Genomic DNA, 22,126 nt, shown 5'->3' on the forward strand with positions numbered 1-22,126 from the left:
ACTCTTTCCCAGGAGTGTCCTGCTTGGCTGCACGCTGCCCTCCAGAAGGGCTCAGCTCTCCCGTGGCATCCCTGTGTCGTCTAGCAGCCCCACGGAGTAGACATGTCAGTGCCAAGGCCACGTAAATCCAGCTGGAGGGCTGAATGTAGGCAGCTGCAGTGAGCCCCCTGTGTCCCTGGCTGGGAGGGGAGAGCTGAGATCCTCCTCGGGTCCAGTGAGCTCAGGTGAGGGGCTGGGAGAACTGCGCTTGTAAATGGGACTCCTCTGCTCTCAGCAGTGTCCAGGTTCTTCTCAGGGGAATGTCTGCTTGGGATCATCCTCCAGCTCAAAGAGGCAGCAGCACAGGGCAGCTGAGAGCAATTCCGATGGACAAACTCGCTGTCCTCGCTCTGCACTGAGGGACAGTCCCCTTGGCTCGCAGGACCCACAAGGTTTCACTTGCAGCACAGCAGAAATGCCAGGGATTTCTGCCTTAAAAACACTCCTCAGGTGTGGTGGGGAAACTACAACAGAACACCACCAACAACAAGGTGCCCTGAGCTCTGCCCTGCAGTCGGGTGACAATGCTGAAAAGCCCTTTGATGCCAGGAGTGGATTTAATCTGAGATCACCCCGTGTTCCTTTTTACCCATGGCTGTAGGGCAGGACTGAATCCTGCAGAGATCTCAGCTCTCTGGTGGACTATCAGCCAGCACCAACCAGAGTGTACAAAAAGGACCTGCAAAAGGTCTTCCTGAAAGGCGAGAGCCAGTTTGGTGGGTTTCTAAGACCAATTGAATACTTTAGTTTGAGAGAAATCTTCCCTAACTTCTCACTGCTTTTCTTTCCATTCACAGGTCTCCAAGCCCAGGGGAAGAAAATGTCGAATGGCAGCTCCATCACCCAGTTCCTCCTCCTGGCATTCGCAGACAGGCGGGAGCTGCAGCTCTTCCACTTCTGGACCTTCCTGGGCATCTACCTGGCTGCCCTCCTGGCCAACGCCCTCATCATCACCACCATTGCCTGTGACCACCGTCTCCACACCCCCATGTACTTCTTCCTCCTCAACCTCTCCCTCCTTGACCTGGGCTCCATCTCCACCACTCTCCCCAAAGCCATGGCCAATTCCCTCTTGGACACCAGGGACATCTCCTATGCCGGATGTGCTGCACAGCTCTTGTTCTTCATCTTCTTTCTCACAGCAGAGTTCTGTCTTCTCACCATTATGGCCTATGACCGCTACGTTGCCATCTGCAAACCCCTGCACTACGGGACCCTCCTGGGCAGCAGAGCTTGTGTCCACATGGCAGCAGCTGCCTGGGGCAGTGGGTTTCTCAATGCTCTCCTGCACACGGCCAATACATTTTCCCTACCCCTCTGCCAGGGCAATGCCCTGGACCAGTTCTTCTGTGAAATCCCCCAGATCCTCAAGCTCTCCTGCTCACACTCCTACCTCAGGGAAGCTGGGCTTCTTGTGGTCAGTGCCTGTTTAGGCTTTGGTTGTTTTGTGTTCATCGTGCTGTCCTACGTGCAGATCTTCAGGGCCGTGCTGAGGATCCCCTCTGAGCAGGGACGGCACAAAGCCTTTTCCACCTGCCTCCCTCACCTGGCCGTCGTCTCCCTGCTTGTCAGCACTGCCATGTTTGCCTACCTGAAGCCCCCCTCTATCTCCTCCCCAGTTCTCGACCTGGTGGTGGCTGTGCTGTACTCAGTGTTGCCTCCAGCACTGAACCCCCTCATCTACAGCATGAGGAACCAGGAGCTCAAGGAGGCCATTAGGTATCTGATTTCATGGATTTTTTTCAAGAGGGAGAAATGTTCCACCTCTCTCCACAAATGACTCCCGCACTATTTGATTCCATCTGCTTTTTTGTGTGTTTTGTTATTGGCTTTGTGGTTTTAATGATTACATTTCTCATCATTGCTGTTGATATTGTCATTTATGGTTTTTATGCTCCTACACAAAGGTTTCACTTGTGTCACTACACCTGAGACATTTACGTCTTAGTTTCACCTGGTTCCCTTCTAAAAATGTATTTCACAGTGGCTCAGAGCTGGCCTCTTTCACAGAGTCTCTGTTAACAAAGCAAGATCTCCCTGGTGCAGTGCTGTAATGCTGGGGTCTTTCTCCAAACATGCCTGAGGAAATTCACCCCTGAAGTTCTTCTTCCTCCTCCATGTGTCCAGGAATAAAAAGCTGACTGTCCGTTTGTAACATTTTAGAGATATTGGACTGGATTTAGGAGTCACCAGTCGGTGTCTGGTGAGAGGTAAGATCGTGGGTTTAACTGAGGGACGTACCCCAGCCCTTCACACAGATGACATAAAGGCCACCCATCCTGTGGGAGGGGAATCTGGAGCTGTCTGGAGAGGCTGGTGTTTCTCCAGGGACAGCATGTTCCTGGGGTTGTGCTGGGATGGCAGAGGTCAGAAGGATGGGGTCTGGGGCCTCAAGCAGAGGCCATGTGCAGACCTCCTCTGGGCACTCTCCCGTTCCTCCCCACCTGTCTACAGCAGGAATTCCCACAGAGGGACAGACACGTCCAGGTGTGGCCACACCACGGCTCACTGAAAGGGCATGAAAAGTCAAGCTGTCTGGGTAGCCCTCTCCTCCTAATCCATCCCTGTGTGCAGCTGGCCTCGTTCATGGTCAGCATGCGCCACTGGTTCATGTGGTGTCCCTCATAATGCGTGGGCCCTTCTCCTCAGGGTCACTGCTCATCCTGTCACGTCCCACCTGGCACTGTAATACGGTGTTTTTCTTCCCCCTGATGCAGGACTGGCCACTTCTCTTTGTAAAACTTAAGCAGTTTCTTCTGGCTGACTCCCAGAATTTCCCAAGGTCCCCCTGGACTGAAGATCCATTTTGTTCGTTCTTCATGTTTGCGTGCAGGCACCTCACCATGGTTGTGGTGATGCATCAGCACAAGATAACAGCACGAGGAGTTGCAGGGCACTACAGGGAATTAAAGACATTCCTAATTTTGTACTGTCCAGCAGAGGAATTGTCACGACAGCTATGTTAGAAACATCTTTGTGCCCCGTAGAGAGGGCACAAAGCAAGCAAATGTAGGGCCTGTGGGGAAAGAGAAGCTGGGCTGTTTGTAGAGGAATCTACGACAATGGTTAAAGAAAAGAACTTGGGAAGGGGAAAGAGGAAAAAGGAAAACCGAAAGTTCAACTCCAGCACAGAACCACGGAACCCTGGAGGCTGGAAGGCAGCCAGCTTCCACCTTCTCTGTGCTTCCTCTTCAGGCTTGATGTTACTCAGAGCTCTTTTCTCATGCATGCCAGCCTCCTGACACCTTGGCATGACTTCCTGCATGTTGGCATGGACCATTCTGGATGACGAAGAGGTGATCCTTGACCACCAAAAAGCTCTCTGCAGGACCCACCTGGCCACAGACATCCTCTGATCCAAGGGTATCAAAATTTACCTCCCTAACTGTTATGCCCATCAGTCTTTATCGTATGAGAATGAATTAACTTTCTTAAGATATATATCTAGCTAGCTCCCATTGTGTACTGATTTATCGTGCTTGGGTAAGTGAGTTAAAGGAGGTCAGCTCATCACAAGGAGCAGAAGAACAGCCCTGCCCTCAAAATAAGGACTTCTCAGAATCATTCAGCTGTCCATGAAGGATAAAAGATACCCCTGGAGAACCGAGATAATGCCAGTATCCTCGTCCCTCTTACACACCTTTGAAACTCTCCCAGTGTCCAGCATCACAGACAAGTAATTAGCAATAGACCAACTCCGGGGACGTCTGGATCAATAGACAAGCCGCGAGAAGGCTGATGGCTGATGGAGCTGCAGAGATATAGCTACTTTGTGCAGTTTTACTGTGATTAGGAATTGGTACTCCGTGTCTGTGTTAGTTAGTCATTAGTCAAATAATAAGGTACCTGAATGCTTGAATGGCATAAGAACCCTGTGTTTAACCACATTTGAGGTACCCCAATTGAGCTCGGACGCCTCATGCGCATGACTAAATATTTACGCTTGCACCTCTGTACTTTGTGTCCTAGCCTCTCTGCTCGGTCAGCACGGGCCACTTGCAAATTTTCATAACACAAGTGACTGATTGCCACTGCAGTGGGACAAGGTCTCTCCCTTCTCCATGCAGTAGATGTGAGGCAGTTTAGAACACAAGACACGTCACACCAGGGTCTCCACTCATGTGTTGCACTCTCAAAGTGCTGTTTTTTCTCTTGCCCAACATTTACTCGCCCTCTTCATAATACAGTCAAGGAACAGGCCAAAAAATCTCGTGGGGGACCTGTCAGCAGCACCTTGTCATTCATGGAGATCACCTTCACCTTTGTCAAAGGCCCTTGAGGGCTGCAGAGACACCACTGACAAAAACCCTCTTTCTTGCCAGGGCCGCCCTTCCCAGCCCTGTTTCTCTCTGTTCTTGCAGACAGCAGGCTTTGCTCACCATCAACATCCAATTTCAGCTTTAAGCTTCCAGGTGCCGTCCACTTGACCGTGTCTCTGCCGTGAAGCAAAGCCTTTGCACACAGAAGGTCTTCAATGCTTGGTACCAGGTTTCCTTTAAGAGACGTCCGAGCTTGGCCTGGAGCTACACCTGAGGTGCCACAGCCCAGATGTGCACCAAAACTCTCAGCCAGGGGAAGAGACAAGTTGAGAGAGAGCCTGTGCTTTTTGACTTTGACAGAGGAACTGCCAAGGCGTGGTGGGACAAGGCACACAGCTTGGGGTGCTGCAATGGATGGCTACAGGCTTTTCAGGAGAGACGGGCTGGAAGGATCAGGAGTGGGGTTTCCTGAAAGTGAAGCCGTTAACTGGATGTATGGCGCAACTCCTTGGGGCAGGTGAAGAGTTTGGTGAGCCTTTGTGGGGGAGGGTGAGAGGAGAGGCCAGTAGAAGTGTCCTGTCATGGTGGGAGATAAGGAACCCACAGTCAGGATGAGGAAGAGGGTATAGTCTTTCTGAAGGATCCCAGGGAAGCGTCTGGCTGTACGAGCCTAGGTCTCGCTGGGGACTGCCATGATACTGGCAGCTTCTGAAAGAGGAGCACAGCAGCATGTACAGTCCAGGTGGTTTCTGGAGTGTCTTAGGACAACGTCTTAGCACAGCTGCCAGATGGGCCAACAAAAATAATGCCAACCTTGATGTGATACCTGCGATGCAGGAAGAGCTGGTCAGAGACGTGAAGATTGGCTGTCGTGACCCTGAAGTAGTGGGGTCCCAGCACTCCAGGGCAGTGAGGAAGCAGAACAGAAGACTGCAGACGCTGGACCTCAGAGGTCCTTTTGCCTTTGGCCTACGCTGAGGAGTTTTCGTGGGGATCCAATGGTCAGGAGCACTGAAGGTGGCGCAAAGCTCTGTACAGCTGGTCTTCAAGGACAGCATCCTCCAAGAAGAACATTGGCCTGTATCAAAACTCAGTTTGAAACCTGAAAGTAAATTCAGGGGAATCATAACGAGATTTCCAACTTCAGGAATTCTTACAGAAGAAAACAAAGATATTAGTTGGACACTGCTGTATTGAGTTAGAGTAGGGAGAGAGAGTTCCGAGATACTCTATGCCTTTTTTGCCTCAGACTTCCCCAGCAAGGTCTCTCAGGGCTTTGTGCCTCGAGGCAAGACTCTGGACAAGAACAGCCAATGGCGGATAGGAATGAAATCAGGATCTACTGGAGCAAACTCAACCACTACCAGTACATGGGAATGGACGGGGTACATCCAGAGGTGCTGGAAAGTAAGGGAATGTCACAGTGAGGCCACTCTCCATCATCTTGGAAAGGTCCTGGAGACTGGCGGGACTCCCTGACATCTGGCAAAAAGTAAATGCTGCATGCATCTTTCAAAAGGGTCCAGAGAAGGAGGTGGGGAGCTAAAGGCTGCTTAGCTTCCCTTTAGATGAGGAACATGTCCCAAAGCATGTTCTCTCGCACTGCATTTCTGGGTGCCTGAAGGAGACGGTGCCTGGATGAACTCAGGCAACATGTACACCGGTTACGGTTTGGCACTTGGAGGGCCATGGTGTTATGCCATTGAACGCCCCATAAAGATTTGGCCATCTCAAAAAAGGGACAATAGGAGGGAAGTGCTAGCAGGTGGGACCATTGCTTGACTGCAAAGAGATAAAGGCAGGATCTATCCAACATATCCAAACTTCATTGCGCCCAGCCTCTTTTAGATAGGAGATATAGATGTGAAATATATTAAAATAAACTTGTCCTCGGAACACAGTCTGGGATCTGTGCTTGACAGGAAAATGTGTTTTCTATTGGTCTAAGGCCATCCAGAATGGAAAGTGAACTTCAGGGCAGGGAATGGGGACTTGACATACAGCTGAGGCATGTCTTCTCTGTATTGAACTCTGCCTGCCTTTGATTTCCTTTGTTGGCAATTAGGAAACACCATTCTGTGTCAGCTCGTTTTCAAGGTAAAGCAGGTGGGAACCGGTGCCAAGGAGTGGAAACACGCAGCTACGGACTGGAGTGGAGAAAGCTCAGGTTTGAACAGGCTGCTGTCAGTCCTGGTTGCCAGGTGAGAGACATGGTGAGATTGAGACAAAGCCTGTCCATGGAGTGTTAGCAATAAAGGGTCTTGCCTTAAAGGGTCTTGAGGCTCCATTAGCAGAAATTCAGGACCAATATGAACTGGAGATTGCTGGCATCATTTCATGTGTAAGAAGAAAAAATAAAGAACAAAATAAGAAGGAAGCAATCCTTTCTTATGGTTGTTTAGTATTGAAATGTATTCATCTGAGAACTCTCTAATTAAGCACAGAAGAACTGAGGAATCCAGGAAGACTATGCACAGAGACTTGGCTGGTTATGGCATTTTGTATGGAAATGAGTCCTCTCCGGCCAAGATCCTGTAGACCCTCAAACACTGGGCAAGCCTCTAGAGAAGTAAAACTCAGCAGCAAACCCCAAGATGGTGAGGGTGTTACCAGGCCCCACTGATGCCCATCACTGGAGACACCATGGAGGGAACGACCGGACAAGATTCCTGTCCCTGGGGACCGGTGAAGCAGAAAGTGAGAAGCACTGGTTATAGGTGGAAAATCAAATGTGGAGGTGGCTCTGAAAACCTTTGATGCACTTCATCAATGGAGATAGCTACGCCCTGTCCCCTGTCCCTTGGGGATTTGCCAGAGCCTGTGAGATTCCAACAGTTCACCCACCTTCTTCCAAAGCCCTGATAATGTTCCCCTCGCACATAAGATGCCTTAGCCCCCCGACTTGCTTGAACCTTCTGGTGGAAGTTCCAATATGAACTGGTGCCAAAGGCAGCCAAGTGGTGTGCTACATCTGACATTGCCAATGCATTCTTCTTTTTCAATCCCTTTGGCAGCAGGGTGCAGGCCACAGTTTGCTTTCACGTGGTGTCCAATGCACCTGGAATGCCCCCAGTGACAGGACAAGAGGTACTTGAACATAAGAAGTTCCATCCAAACATGAGGAGGAACTTCTTGACTTTGAGGGTGGCAGAGCACTGGAACAGGCTGCCCAGAGACGTGGTGGACTCTCCTTCTCTGGAGACATTCAAAACCTGCCTGGACGCATTCCTGTGCAACGTGCTCTAGATGAACCTGCTCCGGCAGGGGGGTTGAACTACGTGATCTCCAGAGGTCCCTTCCAACCCCTACCATTCTGTGATTCTGTAATCGACTATCCTACAGTTTGCCATGGACTAATCCAAACTGCACTGGAAGAGCCTGATAGCCCTGAACATGTACAATACATCCATGATCTCATCATGTGGGGCAACAAAGCAGAAGTGTTTGAAAAGGGAAAAAGAGCAATTCAGATTCTTCTGAAAGCTGGTTTTGCCATAAAAGAAGCAAGGTCAAGGGACTTGCAGAGAAGATTCAGTTCTTGGGAATAAAACGGCAGGATGGATGCCATCATGTCCCTACGGATGCGGTCAACAAGATAGCAACCATGTCTCCACCAGCTAAGAAGAAGGAAGCACAAGCTTTCTTAGGCCTTGTGGGATGCTGGAGAATGCATATTCCAGGTTGTAATCAGCTTGTGAGCCCTCTCTATGGAGTAACCTGAAAGAAGATCTATTCTGAGTGTGGCCTTGAGCAACAGCAACCCTTTGAGCAGATCAAACAGGAGATAGCTCGTGTGGTAGCTCTTGGGTCTGTCCAGACAGGACCAGCCGTGCGTAATGGTCTCTACAGTGCAGCTGGGGCACGTGGTCTCACCTGGAGCCTCTGGCAGAAATCATCGGGAGAAACCTGAGGTCAACCTCTAGGCTTTGGAGATGAGGGTATTGAGGATCGGAAGCCCTCAGCACCCCAATCGAAAAAGAGATCCTGACAGCGTATGAGGGGGTTTGAGCCACTGCAGAAGTTGTTGATGGGCAAGCACGGCTCCTCCTGGCACAGCAGTTGCCTGTGCTACACTGGATATCCCCTCCACACATCACGCGACTGACGCTACATGGACTAAGCGGGTAGTGCTGATCACACAGTGAGCTCGACCAGGGAAACCAAACCTCCAGGAATCCTTGAAGAGATTACGGACTTTCCAGAGGGCATAGATTTTGGAGCATCTCATGAGGAGGTGGCTCCTGCCCAGGTGGCACCCTCATACAATGAGTTGTCATCTACTGATGAAAGGTGTGAAAGGCAGGGCCAGAAGGCTGGATGCCTCTCCCAAAGCTGCTATCAGGAGCACACCCAAGGAACTGTTCCATGAAAAGTCCTCATGGTGTTCTGGGGTTCTCCACAGACTCAGGGGGACAGGGTCAGAGTTGCAGGGGGATCTGTTAGGGACCAAGGGCTGGACGAAGAGAGCTCCCTTCTTGGTGGCACATGTCCAAGCAGAGTGCACATGGCCTTCGATTGTTCTTCCTGGTACTGTCCCGCTTGTGGTATGGGTGATGGCCACTGCTATCCTGGAGAGGAACTTGGAGTTGCCAGGAGAGCTCATGGGATCTCCCGGAAAAGTATGCGAGTCTGGGTGAGCAGTGAGTGGCACCTCATCAAATGAGTGACCATCCAAGGTGGAGTGTCCTTGAAGCAAAGGTGAACCTAAAGAGCCCATGGGCTAACAAGACCCCTGCAATGCCAGGAGCCAGCAGGCCAAAGGGACAAAAGACTAGACAATGGTTCAGCCCACTGTCCTGGAGACCCTGTGGGACCGATCTAGGGCAGCCCTTCCCTGCCCTTTGTGACACTAAAGACACCCCATTGTCCTGCCAAGCCCTGTCCTTGTCTACTGAGCAATCAGGGAAGATGGAAGGGGACTCGGCAGCAGTGATCCCTTTCTGGCTGGGGCTGCTCCCCACCTTGACCAACATGGCGAGTGCAGGGTCACCCCATGGCCCCAGGGCACCACAGCCCCCTCCCTCTGCAGAGCAGCACCGCCAGCTCAGGTCCCTGCAGGAAACATGGGGTGGGAACCAGGAATGTCCAGCCAGGCCAGCCTGGACACACTCACCTGGGGAAAGGCTTTCTGGGGAGAAAGGGTGACCAGGGAGAAGAGCAAGGGAGCATTTCTGTGCCTGCAGGGAGGAATCCATGGGAAGGACAAACCTCTTTCTGCAGGCCCCCACTCTGGGCAGGCTGCTCTGTGCCTGGAGCAGGACTCTTGTGCTGGCCTGGGGAGAGGGGCTGGCACTGAGGGGACACAGACCATCTGTGGCCCAGGCACTGGGGGAGGCCACCAAAACAGGAGGGCTGAGGGGGACAGAGCCCTGAGGGCTGCTGGGGTACTTTGCCAGGGAGATGTCTCCCCACCCTTGAGCACACCTGTCCCATGTGGTTCCAGCACGGTGGGGCCATTGGACCGTTAATGGGGCAGCAAGGACGGCCTTCCCATTGCTCTCCGGTTTCCCATCCCCTTACTCCTCGCTCAGTCACATCCCTCTAAACTCCGCAGGTGCTGCTTTGAGCTTCAGGCAGTTGGAAGAATGCCCTGGTCTTTCAGCAGGCTGATAATCTCTTCAGCCTAATCCTTCCATGTGTTTATATCTGTCATATCCCATCCATCTCTCTCCCATACTTGGAGTGAGGTTATTCCTTTTGGTTGGTGACCCTCGCTGGAGGAGGTTCACCAGGTTGAAGAAGCCCATGTCCCTCATCGTCCCCACACAGGGCTTATGCGCTAAGCCCCAATCCTCAAAACTAAGAAATTCCAACTGAACTCAAGAAAACAGGTTTTGGCATCAAGAACCCTGGCACGGGCTGCCCTGAGAGGCTGTGGAGTGTCCTGTCGTGGAGATACTAAAAACCAGCCTGGACATCTTCTTAAGTGACCTGCTCTGGCTGACTCCCTCTAGGGCAGCAGGAATGAACTAGACGATCTCCAAAGATCCCTTTCAATCTACATGATTCTGTGAGGACATGGCAGTCCAGCAACATCTAGGGTAGATGCTTGTGAGGTCCCTTCTGCCTGAGAACCCAACAGGCCAGCAGCAGGCCAAGGCCTGGCGTGTTGATTGTGAGGTCACCGCTGCTATAACGGCAGGAACCTGGTGGCAGGCCAACCCCCGGCTCAAGGCTGGGTTCGGTGCCTACGAGGTCATTTCTCCATGAGTACCTGACAGGCCAGCAGCAGGCACGTGGTGTGGATGTCGGTTATGAGGTCAGTGCTGCCACAATCTCTGATAGGCCAGAAGCAGGCAGATATTGACTTGGAGGTCACTTCTGCCTGAGTCCTTGATAGCCCCGCAGCAGGCAAATGGCCTGAATGCCAGTTGTGAGGCTGCTGCTGCCTGAGGACCTGAGAGACCATGAGCAAGCTCGTGGGTGTTTGAAGCCCTGTGTTCCAGAGCACCCCTTAGGCCAGCAGGTTGAAGACCAGGCTTAGTTCTTGTGAGGCCCCAAGTATGGGACATGCCAGCAGCATGCGTATGAATGCAACACACAGTATGGGACACGCCAGCATGTATGGAACACACCAGCAGCTAGAGGTCGCTTGTGGGATCACTGCTGCTTGGGCACATGATTATCCAGCAGCAGGCTCATGACTGGGGTCTGTGTTTGTGAAGTCATTTCCTTCTGAATACCTTTGTAGGCCAAAATGAGGCTTGTGGCTGTGTTTGGAGCCTGTGTGGTCTCTTCATCTTGGAAACTTTCTGGACTCTAACATAGGTGGTGGGACATCCACACTAATGGTCCCAAGGCTTCTTCCAGCTTTTACTTTCTGAGCAGTGAAATGTCTTGGGATTTCTCTTCCATGGGTTGAGGTTTCTGGGCTCACTGGTAGGGCGTCCAACAAAGCTAAGATGCCTGGGCGTGAAGAGTGAAATATTTATTAATATACAAACAGTGATTTAACAAAATTAGTAGTGAACGCGACAGTGTTTTATGGGATGTGATGACAAGGTACACTTGATTCTTTATTGCATAGAGGACAGGGTCGGACAAGCTGTCAGGGAGACCCTCCCGTTGAGTCATGAGGCTCAACTTGCTTTCTAAACTCCTTCTCGGAGAGGAGTCTGCCTGAGGCTGGATCCAATGCTAGTCCCAGCCTTGGTTAACGGTTTATGTCTAAAGGATTATATATGTGCAATCAATCCTTTCTATCACTTAGCTAAGATTTCACAGTTTAACGTTCTATTAATCACCTACCGAGAATCTGTTGTGGCAAGGAATCTCTCGACGTCTAGGAGGAGAACCTTAAGCGAGCATCCCTGCTCAAGGGGAGATCCTGGCGTGCAGCCCACCGCCGTGCAGGAGAGCTCCAAGCACTCTTGGGCTGTCCACTATTTATAGAGTAAGAGAATTGACCTACAGTCATATTCGCATGGGGACAAAATATCTAGGCCCCCACTCCAGACAGTGTGTTGGCTGTGTTGCCAGCCATCCCCCAAAGTCCAGGTGACACTCATCACACCTCCCACTGATGGTTATGGCTTGAGCAGGAGCTGGGGAGGGGCAGAAGCGGGAGAGCGCAGCGCCACAAAATGCGGCACACAGGGATGTGGTTTAGTGGTGGACCTGGCAGGGTTGGGTTTACAGTTGGACACAATGATGTTAAAGATCCTTTCCAACATAGATGATTCCATGAGTCTGTGATTGTTTTGAGCCTCAGGACTCTGCTTCCTCCTCGCCCCTTCTCTGGGAGGCCAGGAGGTGTCACAGAATTTTCCTACGCTTGGCATTGCTCCCCCTCACATCCCTCTGCCCCAGGAAGAGCCCTGGGCCACAAGTGAGGGACAGGATCTGCCTTGCCAGGGCCTGGGGCTGAGGGCTTGGCCTTTCTGCTGCATCAAACCAACCAAGGGTTTCTTCAGCATTACAGCCACCTGCACTCTGCCTTTGCCCACCTGCAATCACAGCCTCCAATTATCTGCTCTAACGAGTCCCTGGGGAGGCTTTGTCAGGAATGGCCCTCAGTGGGGCTCATTAATGCTTCCAGGTACTTGGAGTTTGACTTCTGATTTCTTGAGCACTCTGTTCAACCTTCTCTCAGTATCTGAGGTCTGTGGACTCAGCAGCAAATACCCCATGGGGCTCATTAAAAGACAGAAAGCCTTAACAAGCTTCTCTTTTTGTAATTTTCTTCAAGACTTGTACAGCTAATTGGAGAGGTTTCATAGTGTAATGAAGTAGGAAGATTTCAAAATGCATCTGATAAAAATGATCTTTTCTGTTAAAGGATATATTTTATTACTTTTCACTTTGCAGAAGAGGTGATAGAAGCATTCTCTGATTGATATTGGTGCAGAGTGTTTCCTCAGGAAGTCTGGACACCTAGGTAAAGCAGTCCCTTGATGTCCATCGCTGGATGGACAGCCTTGCTCCTCACCTCCCCAACCTCACCATTTCTGACATTGCCCACCTGGGACTTGCATCACTGCTCCTTGCATCAGACTTCTCCACTGGTCTCTGCAGCTGGAGGTTACAGCTCCATTGCTCCATCTCCCACCTGAGCCCCTTAGAGACCTGGCTGCACCCAGGCACAGGAGAATTTTCCCCATTCTTCAGAAAAGAAAAGTAAAGCACAATCAGTTTTCATAAACAATAAATGATATTCTGTAATCATATGCTAAGTACAAGCTACCACTAATGAAGTTGATTTCTACAAGGGATAAACTTAGGTAGTTAGATAAAAAATGATAGATATAAACATAATTAAAGAGCTGGCTAAGGAGGCAATTAGACTGTTGAGAGACAGTCAGGCTGTTCAGTCCCTGAAGGTGAAAGCAGCAGCGTGGGCGAGAGGTACCTGGATGAACAAAGAGTAAATGGAGAAGAAAACTGAAGAATTACGAAAGGGCCTTTGCCTAGACAGTCTGGATCTGAAAAGGTGACTTTAGAAATGGTCACTGTATCAGGACAAGTAGACAAAATATTAGAGAAACTAACTGCACTGTGTAACAGGGAGAATAGTTGTAATGGCGTTAGAGGGAAGATCAATATTTCTTTGGAATATCCTTTCTGAGAGGTCATGGGATTGGCAGAGGTCTCTTGTGAGAGAGGACAAGCAAGTGGTGCACCCATCTTTGGAAGAATCCAACACTGCACCCCAGGGAACCAGAGGCTGCACAGGCTCACATCGGTGAGGAGCGGGCCATCAGTTGGAGTCCTCTTGGGTGACATCTGTGGGCACCAACAGCAGAACGTGTCCAAAACCCATCAGCATGGACTTACCAAGGGTCAATCATGCCTCGCCAACCTGACTGCCTTCACGATGTAGTAACTGCATTTGTGCATGAGGGCACTCTTGCCACGTTTGTCAATAGCAATAAACTCGGAGGATCATTTGTTTACCAATTAATTTACCAATTACTGCCATGGGCAAAACAGACCCAACTTGGGAAAATTCATTAAATGTATTTCCAATTGATTGTAACAGAATAGGACAGTGAGAAATAAAACACAATTCAAAACACCTTCCCCCCTCCCTCCCTCCCTTCTTCCCAGGCTCAACTTCATTCCTAACTCTTCTACCTTTGCCCCGAGTGGCACAGGGGGGTTGTGGAATGGGAGTTGCCATCAGCTCATAACACTTCGTTTCTGACCTTGCCCAAATGTGGGTCCTTCCCACTGACTGCAGTTCTCCACAAACTGCTCCAGCGTGGATCCTTTCCACAGGGTACAGTCCTTCAGGCGTGGACTGCTGCAGTGTGGGTCCCCCACAGGCCACAGGTCCTGCTGCAAAACCTGCTCCAGCATGGGCTCCTCTCCTTGGGCAGCAGGTCCTGCCAGGAGCCTGCTCTACCGGGGTCCTCCATGGGCTGCTGGTCTAACTCTCCTAAAGGAAAAAGGCCAGCCCAGCACGGCTTCTCTTCTGGACCAGACCACAAGAAGTCCCGGAGGATGGCTGTTTCCTATGCCCGTGGGACTTGAGAAAACTCAGAAGACTCCAGTGTTTTGGGTATTGCTGAACAGAGTTTGCATGGTGTCAAGGCCTTCTCTGTTTCTTCGTTCTGCTCCCTCCAGTGAGTAGGTGGGAGGTGAGAAAGAAGTTGAGAGGGGACCCAGCCAGGACCGCTGATCCAAACTGACCAGAGGCATATTCCATACCATATGACCTCATGCTCAGAAATAAAAGCTTGAGGCACAGGAGGAAGATGGTGGGGTTTTTTATTGTTTAAGGAGTCTGCTGCTTGGAGACTGGCTGGGCATTAGTCTGCTTGTGGGAGGTGTTGAGTGATGGTCTCCGTTTCACTTGTTGAGGTTTTTTTTAATCTCTTCTCTTCACCAGTTAAATTGTTATGTTGACCCCAAACTTTTCACACTTTATTTCTTCCTTGTCCCACTTGTGAAGGGGGAAGAAAGTGTGAGCGACTGTGTGGCTGCTGGGCTATTGGCTATTGGCCATGGTCAACACATCACAGCAAGGAAGATTGTGATAGCTGGGAGCGAGTTCAGCGGTTGGCCACCAAGATGCTTAGGGGCTGAAGGGGAAGGGCCTTCTTTAGCCTGGAGAAGGGAAGGTCTTGGGAAGCTCATAGCAGCCTGTGTGTCCCTATGGGGACATTTTCAGGGCCATGGAGCCAGGCTTGTGACAGTGGTGCTTGGCAGGAGGTTAATAGACAATGGTCAGATGTTGAAATAAGGAAGGTTCAGGACAAAGAAAATGAGAATCTTTTCCTCTGTGAGGGCATTCAAGCATTGCAGGAGGTTTCCCAGTGACATTGTGCCATCTCTGTCCTTGGATGTTTTCCATCTCCTACGGGATAAAGCCTTGAGCAACATTTGACCAGCATTGGTCATGCCTTGAGGCATTTGACCAGCTTCCTGAACAAAGCTATCAGTATGCCATGCCTCCTGAGATTCCTGGGAACAGCCACTTTCTTGTCTTTCTTGTTCTTCTACAAACTTCTCCACATCTCCAGACCAAGTGGTGATTTAGGCTGTAAAGAGAATGGAAACAAAGCCTCTGGCTTGGTTACTATCAACTTAATTGCTAAAAGAGAGTGAGATGGAGGGATCTCAGAGCTTCCAGATTCCTGTGGAAGATTGAAGGCCTCCAAGAAAGGAGTTGAAAATAAGAGTGTTGAACTAGCCTAGCCTTTACATCACTTCACATGGGATGCTTCGGCTTCCCACTTTCAGCATTGGCACCCAGAAACCTCACATGCTTTTCTTCCTCTCCTCCCCAAACCTGACCAAGTGACATGAAGAAAGAAAGCAGAAAGGCCCTAGGCCCCTGTGAATCAGCTGGGGTCTGGCACTTGGAGGGCCGCTCAGTGAATGGCAGTTCTTTCGTGGTCCACCCGATAAAGAATCAAGCTGGGAAGTCAGCCTGCAAGAGCAAACCAACAAGGTCCATGGACAGGCAAGGCTGTGTCTGGAGAACCTTTACACCTACAGCGTAGATCAAGCTGGGGCTGAACCTCAGGCCTGGGCTTAAAGGGGATCCTGAGCTGAGGGACAGAGGGGTGGGAGGAGGCCCCAGGTGAAGCTGCTCAGGGCCATGAAGGCCTGTGGATATTTTCAGGGCCCTGACATGGTTTCCATGGGAGCCCACCTGCCAGTGCCCTCAGTAGGCCTCCTTCCCTACTGTCCAGGGCCTGTGCTCTGCTCCTCTCCTTCCCTGTTCCCCTGGAGATCTGGGAGACCACCATTTGATGGTCACTACAGCCAAGGCTGAGACTGGTCTTCACATCTCTGACCAGCTCTGCCTCTTGGCAGTACCAGCTCCACTTGCGCATCAGTGTGGCCCATTTGGCAGCTGTGCTAAGAACCATCAGCATGGACTTACCATGGGTAAATCAAAGAAAAAGGAAGCCTACAGAAGGTGGAAGCAAGGACAGGTAGCCTGGGAGGAATACAGAGAAATTGTCCAAGCAGCCATGGATCATGTCAGGAGAGCTAAAGCCCAGAGAGAGTCAAATCTGGCCAGAGGCATCAAGGGCAACAAGAAAGCTGAATAAAGAACACGGACTTCACAGTATCCTGTTGCCTGGGGTTGGCGTGGCGACCTGGTTCAGGAACGGCACAGCGACCAATCACAGGCCGCTCGGTCCATCGACTCGCAGACACCAATGTGGTGGACGGCAAATGGCGTTTATTAGTACATGACACAGCCTTATATAGCTCGAGTTTACAACGTCACTTCCGTCTGCTCACATCATAAACTAACCACTATTGGGAGAGGGGCTCTATCTTTCCGTACAGCGCGATATCTTCCGGCCGCCAGACCCTAACTACCTACATTTCCCCCCTCCCTATGGATAACCAAACTAGCTAAAATAGAAAAATAGAAAACTTGAATAAAAAACATCTTCCTGAAGAAGAACGATGGCCGCAATGGGGCCACCCATCACTCCCACTCCATGACCCCAAGTGCTATTGGAGACTTTAATGACACTCACTGGCAGGTGAGCATGGCAGGATGCATACTGTCCAGCTGGTGTTGGGGTCTCTTTGGACAACTTCTTTGCACAGGCGCAGACCAACAAAGGTGATGCTCACTCCAATCCAGTCCTTGCAAAAGAGGAAGTGCTGATCAGGGATGCGAAAACCAGTGTCAGCTTTGGCTGTAGGGACCATGAAATACTGGGAGAAGATTTTAGCCTCTTCAGGGGACTTTCAGTGGTAGGCTCATGGGCAGCAGTATTCAAAGGCAGCAGAGCTCAGTACAGTTGGTCTTTCAGAGAAGCATCTTCCAAGCATAAGAACTGTCGACATTCATAAGCCGGAAAACAACCAGACATTTCAGGAGAGCAGCTTGGCTAAGGAAGGAACGTGGATGCAAGGACTGATGCAGGAATTTAGAAATAGGGATGGCTTTAGAGGAGCCAAAGCTTCCCTAGTGTTGACCCTTGCAAGAGCTTCGAGGACATCAAGAGGATCTCTTAGTACTTCCAGACCAATGCAAAAAAAAACCCAAAGATTATCTGTGGCCACTGCAGAATTTAGTAAGAACAGGTGTAGAGAAATATGAGATACTGTATCCCCCTTGCCTTAGTCTTCCCCAGCAAGGTCTCTCAGCCCTTTGCTCCTCAAGGCAGGAGTCTGGAAGAAAATAACCAGCAGTGAATGCGGATCAATTCAGGTGTCACTTGGGCAAACATAGTCCTTACCAGCCTATGGGGCTGGAGGGGCAGGCTCCCAAGGACCTGAGCGAGCAGGACAGTGTCACCGTGAGGCCCTTCTCCATCATCTTTGAAAGGTCACGGAGTCTGAGGGAACTCCCTGATTACTGTAAGAACCCAAACATTGCATGCACCTTGCAAAAAGGCCCAAAGGATGAGCAGGGTAACAGAAGGCTGTGCCCCCCTGTGACACCCCTTTCTGGGTGTCTGAAAGAGAAGGTGATTTACCCTGGATTTACCCAAGGTAGCTTCTTCCTGGCCATCCTTTTTACGTTTTCTGAAGAAAGGAGAGGATTTCTGGGCAAGGAAGAGCAATGATTGTCTTCTACCTGGAAGTCAGCAAGGCTTTCAGCATCATCCCCCACAATGTTCAATGTCAGCACACTATGGTCTGCATGGATGGATAAATAGATGGGTAAAAACCAGCTGGACAGGAGGGAGGACTTCTGGTGGAAGTTCCAATATGAACTGGTGCCAAAGGCAGCCAAGTGGTGTGCTACATCTGACATTGCCAATGCATTCTTCTTTTTCAATCCCTTTGGCAGCAGGGTGCAGGCCACAGTTTGCTTTCACGTGGTGTCCAATGCCCCTGGAATGCCCCCAGTGACAGGACAAGAGGTACTTGAACATAACTAGTTCCATCCAAACATGAGGAGGAACTTCTTGACTTTGAGGGTGGCAGAGCACTGGAACAGGCTGCCCAGAGACGTGGTGGACTCTCCTTCTCTGGAGACATTCAAAACCCGCCTGGACGCATTCCTGTGCAACGTGCTCTAGATGAACCTGCTCCGGCAGGGGGGTTGAACTACGTGATCTCCAGAGGTCCCTTCCAACCCCTACCATTCTGTGATTCTGTAATCGACTATCCTACGGTTTGCCATGGACTAATCCAAACTGCACTGGAACAGCGTGATACCCCTGAACATGTACAATACATCCATGATCTCATCATGTGGGGCAACAAAGCAGAAGTGTTTGAAAAGGGGAAAAGAGCAATTCAGATTCTTCTGAAAGCTGGTTTTGCCATAAAAGAAGCAAGGTCAAGGGACTTGCAGAGAAGATTCAGTTCTTGGGAATAAAATGGCAGGATGGATGCCATCATGTCCCTATGGATGCGGTCAACAAGATTGCAACTATGTCTCCACCAGCTAAGAAGAAGGAAGCACAAGCTTTCTTAGGCCTTGTGGGATGCTGGAGAATGCATATTCCAGGTTGTAATCAGCTTGTGAGCCCTCTCTATGGAGTAACCTGAAAGAAGATCTATTCTGAGTGTGGCCTTGAGCAACAGCAACCCTTTGAGCAGATCAAACAGGAGATAGCTCGTGTGGTAGCTCTTGGGTCTGTCCAGACAGGACCAGCCGTGCGTAATGGTCTCTACAGTGCAGCTGGGGCACGTGGTCTCACCTGGAGCCTCTGGCAGAAATCATCGGGAGAAACCTGAGGTCAACCTCTAGGCTTTGGAGATGAGGGTATTGAGGATCGGAAGCCCTCAGCACCCCAATCGAAAAAGAGATCCTGACAGCGTATGAGGGGGTTTGAGCCACTGCAGAAGTTGTTGATGGGCAAGCACGGCTCCTCCTGGCACAGCAGTTGCCTGTGCTACACTGGATATCCCCTCCACACATCACGCGACTGACGCTACATGGACTAAGCGGGTAGTGCTGATCACACAGTGAGCTCGACCAGGGAAACCAAACCTCCAGGAATCCTTGAAGAGATTACGGACTTTCCAGAGGGCATAGATTTTGGAGCATCTCATGAGGAGGTGGCTCCTGCCCAGGTGGCACCCTCATACAATGAGTTGTCATCTACTGATGAAAGGTGTGAAAGGCAGGGCCAGAAGGCTGGATGCCTCTCCCAAAGCTGGTATCAGGAGCACACCCAAGGAACTGTTCCATGAAAAGTCCTCATGGTGTTCTGGGGTTCTCCACAGACTCAGGGGGACAGGGTCAGAGTTGCAGGGGGATCTGTTAGGGACCAAGGGCTGGACGAAGAGAGCTCCCTTCTTGGTGGCACATGTCCAAGCAGAGTGCACATGGCCTTCGATTATTCTTCCTGGTACTGTCCCGCTTGTGGTATGGGTGATGGCCACTGCTATCCTGGAGAGGAACTTGGAGTTGCCAGGAGAGCTCATGGGATCTCCCGGAAAAGTATGTGAGTCTGGGTGAGCAGTGAGTGGCACCTCATCAAATGAGTGACCATCCAAGGTGGAGTGTCCTTGAAGGAAAGGTGAACCTAAAGAGCCCATGGGCTAACAAGGCCCCTGCAATGCCAGGAGCCAGCAGGCCAAAGGGACAAAAGACTAGACAATGGTTCAGCCCACTGTCCTGGAGACCCTGTGGGACCGATCTAGGGCAGCCCTTCCCTGCCCTTTGTGACACTAAAGACACCCCATTGTCCTGCCAAGCCCTGTCCTTGTCTACTGAGCAATCAGGGAAGATGGAAGGGGACTCAGCAGCAGTGATCCCTTTCTGGCTGGGGCTGCTCCCCACCTTGACCAGCATGGCGAGTGCAGGGTCACCCCATGGCCCCAGGGCACCACAGCCCCCTCCCTCTGCAGAGCAGCACCGCCAGCTCAGGTCCCTGCAGGAAGCATGGGGTGGGAACCAGGAATGTCCAGCCAGGCCAGCCTGGACACACTCACCTGGGGAAAGGCTTTCTGGGGAGAAAGGGTGACCAGGGAGAAGAGCAAGGGAGCATTTCTGTGCCTGCAGGGAGGAATCCATGGGAAGGAGAAACCTCTTTCTGCAGGCCCCCACTCTGGGCAGGCTGCTCTGTGCCTGGAGCAGGACTCTTGTGCTGGCCTGGGGAGAGGGGCTGGCACTGAGGGGACACAGACCATCTGTGGCCCAGGCACTGGGGGAGGCCACCAAAACAGGAGGGCTGAGGGGGACAGAGCCCTGAGGGCTGCCGGGGTACTTTGCCAGGGAGATGTCTCCCCACCCTTGAGCACACCTGTCCCATGTGGTTCCAGCACGGTGGGGCCATTGGACCGTTAATGGGGCAGCAGGGCCCGCCTTCCCATTGCTCTCCAGTTTCCCATCCCCTTACTCCTCGCTCAGTCACATCCCTCTAAACTCCCCAGGTGCTGCTTTGAGCTTCAGGCAGTTGGAAGAATGCCCTGGTCTTTCAGCAGGCTGATAATCTCTTCAGCCAAATCCTTCCATGTGTTTATATCTGTCATATCCCATCCATCTCTCTCCCATACTTGGAGTGAGGTTATTCCTTTTGGTTGGTGACCCTCGCTGGAGGAGGTTCACCAGGTTGAAGGAGCCCATGTCCCTCATCGTCCCCACACAGGGCTTATGCGCTAAGCCCCAATCCTCAAAACTAAGAAATTCCAACTGAACTCAAGAAAACAGGTTTTGGCATCAAGAACCCTGGCACGGGCTGCCCTGAGAGGCTGTGGAGTGTCCTGTCGTGGAGATACTAAAAACCAGCCTGGACATCTTAAGTGACCTGCTCTGGCTGACTCCCTCTAGGGCAGCAGGAATGAACTAGACGATCTCCAAAGATCCCTTTCAATCTACATGATTCTGTGAGGACATGGCAGTCCAGCAACATCTAGGGTAGATGCTTGTGAGGTCCCTTCTGCCTGAGAACCCAACAGGCCAGCAGCAGGCCAAGGCCTGGCGTGTTGATTGTGAGGTCACCGCTGCTATAACGGCAGGAACCTGGTGGCAGGCCAACCCCCGGCTCAAGGCTGGGTTCGGTGCCTACGAGGTCATTTCTCCATGAGTACCTGACAGGCCAGCAGCAGGCACGTGGTGTGGATGTTGGTTATGAGGTCAGTGCTGCCACAATCTCTGATAGGCCAGAAGCAGGCAGATATTGACTTGGAGGTCACTTCTGCCTGAGTCCTTGATAGCCCCGCAGCAGGCAAATGGCCTGAATGCCAGTTGTGAAGCTGCTGCTGCCTGAGGACCTGAGAGACCATGAGCAAGCTCGTGGGTGTTTGAAGCCCTGTGTTCCAGAGCACCCCTTAGGCCAGCAGGTTGAAGACCAGGCTTGGTTCTTGTGAGGCCCCAAGTATGGGACATGCCAGCAGCATGCGTATGAATGCAACACACAGTATGGGACACGCCAGCATGTATGGAACACACCAGCAGCTAGAGGTCGCTTGTGGGATCACTGCTGCTTGGGCACATGATTATCCAGCAGCAGGCTCATGACTGGGGTCTGTGTTTGTGAAGTCATTTCCTTCTGAATACCTTTGTAGGCCAAAATGAGGCTTGTGGCTGTGTTTGGAGCCTGTGTGGTCTCTTCATCTTGGAAACTTTCTGGACTCTAACATAGGTGGTGGGACATCCACACTAATGGTCCCAAGGCTTCTTCCAGCTTTTACTTTCTGAGCAGTGAAATGTCTTGGGATTTCTCTTCCATGGGTTGAGGTTTCTGGGCTCACTGGTAGGGCGTCCAACAAAGCTAAGATGCCTGGGCGTGAAGAGTGAAATATTTATTAATATACAAACAGTGATTTAACAAAATTAGTAGTGAACGCGACAGTGTTTTATGGGATGTGATGACAAGGTACACTTGATTCTTTATTGCATAGAGGACAGGGTCGGACAAGCTGTCAGGGAGACCCTCCCGTTGAGTCATGAGGCTCAACTTGCTTTCTAAACTCCTTCTCGGAGAGGAGTCTGCCTGAGGCTGGAT

The 22,126-nt window shown here is 51.1% G+C and overlaps 1 protein-coding gene across 1 annotated transcript; it reads left to right on the plus strand.

The window, feature by feature from the left end:
- Positions 1-1,240: 1,240 nt before the first annotated feature.
- LOC128903251 (olfactory receptor 14J1-like) lies at positions 1,241-15,059 on the plus strand (the record flags this gene model as incomplete). Its single annotated transcript, XM_054187264.1, has 2 exons — positions 1,241-1,702; positions 15,045-15,059. Coding segments are annotated over 2 exons (477 nt in total), but the record flags the coding sequence as incomplete, so codon positions are not given.
- Positions 15,060-22,126: the final 7,067 nt, after the last annotated feature.

The sequence above is a fragment of the Rissa tridactyla genome, unplaced genomic scaffold, assembly GCF_028500815.1.
Source record: "Rissa tridactyla isolate bRisTri1 unplaced genomic scaffold, bRisTri1.patW.cur.20221130 scaffold_29, whole genome shotgun sequence".
Taxonomy (NCBI): Eukaryota; Metazoa; Chordata; class Aves; order Charadriiformes; family Laridae; genus Rissa; species Rissa tridactyla.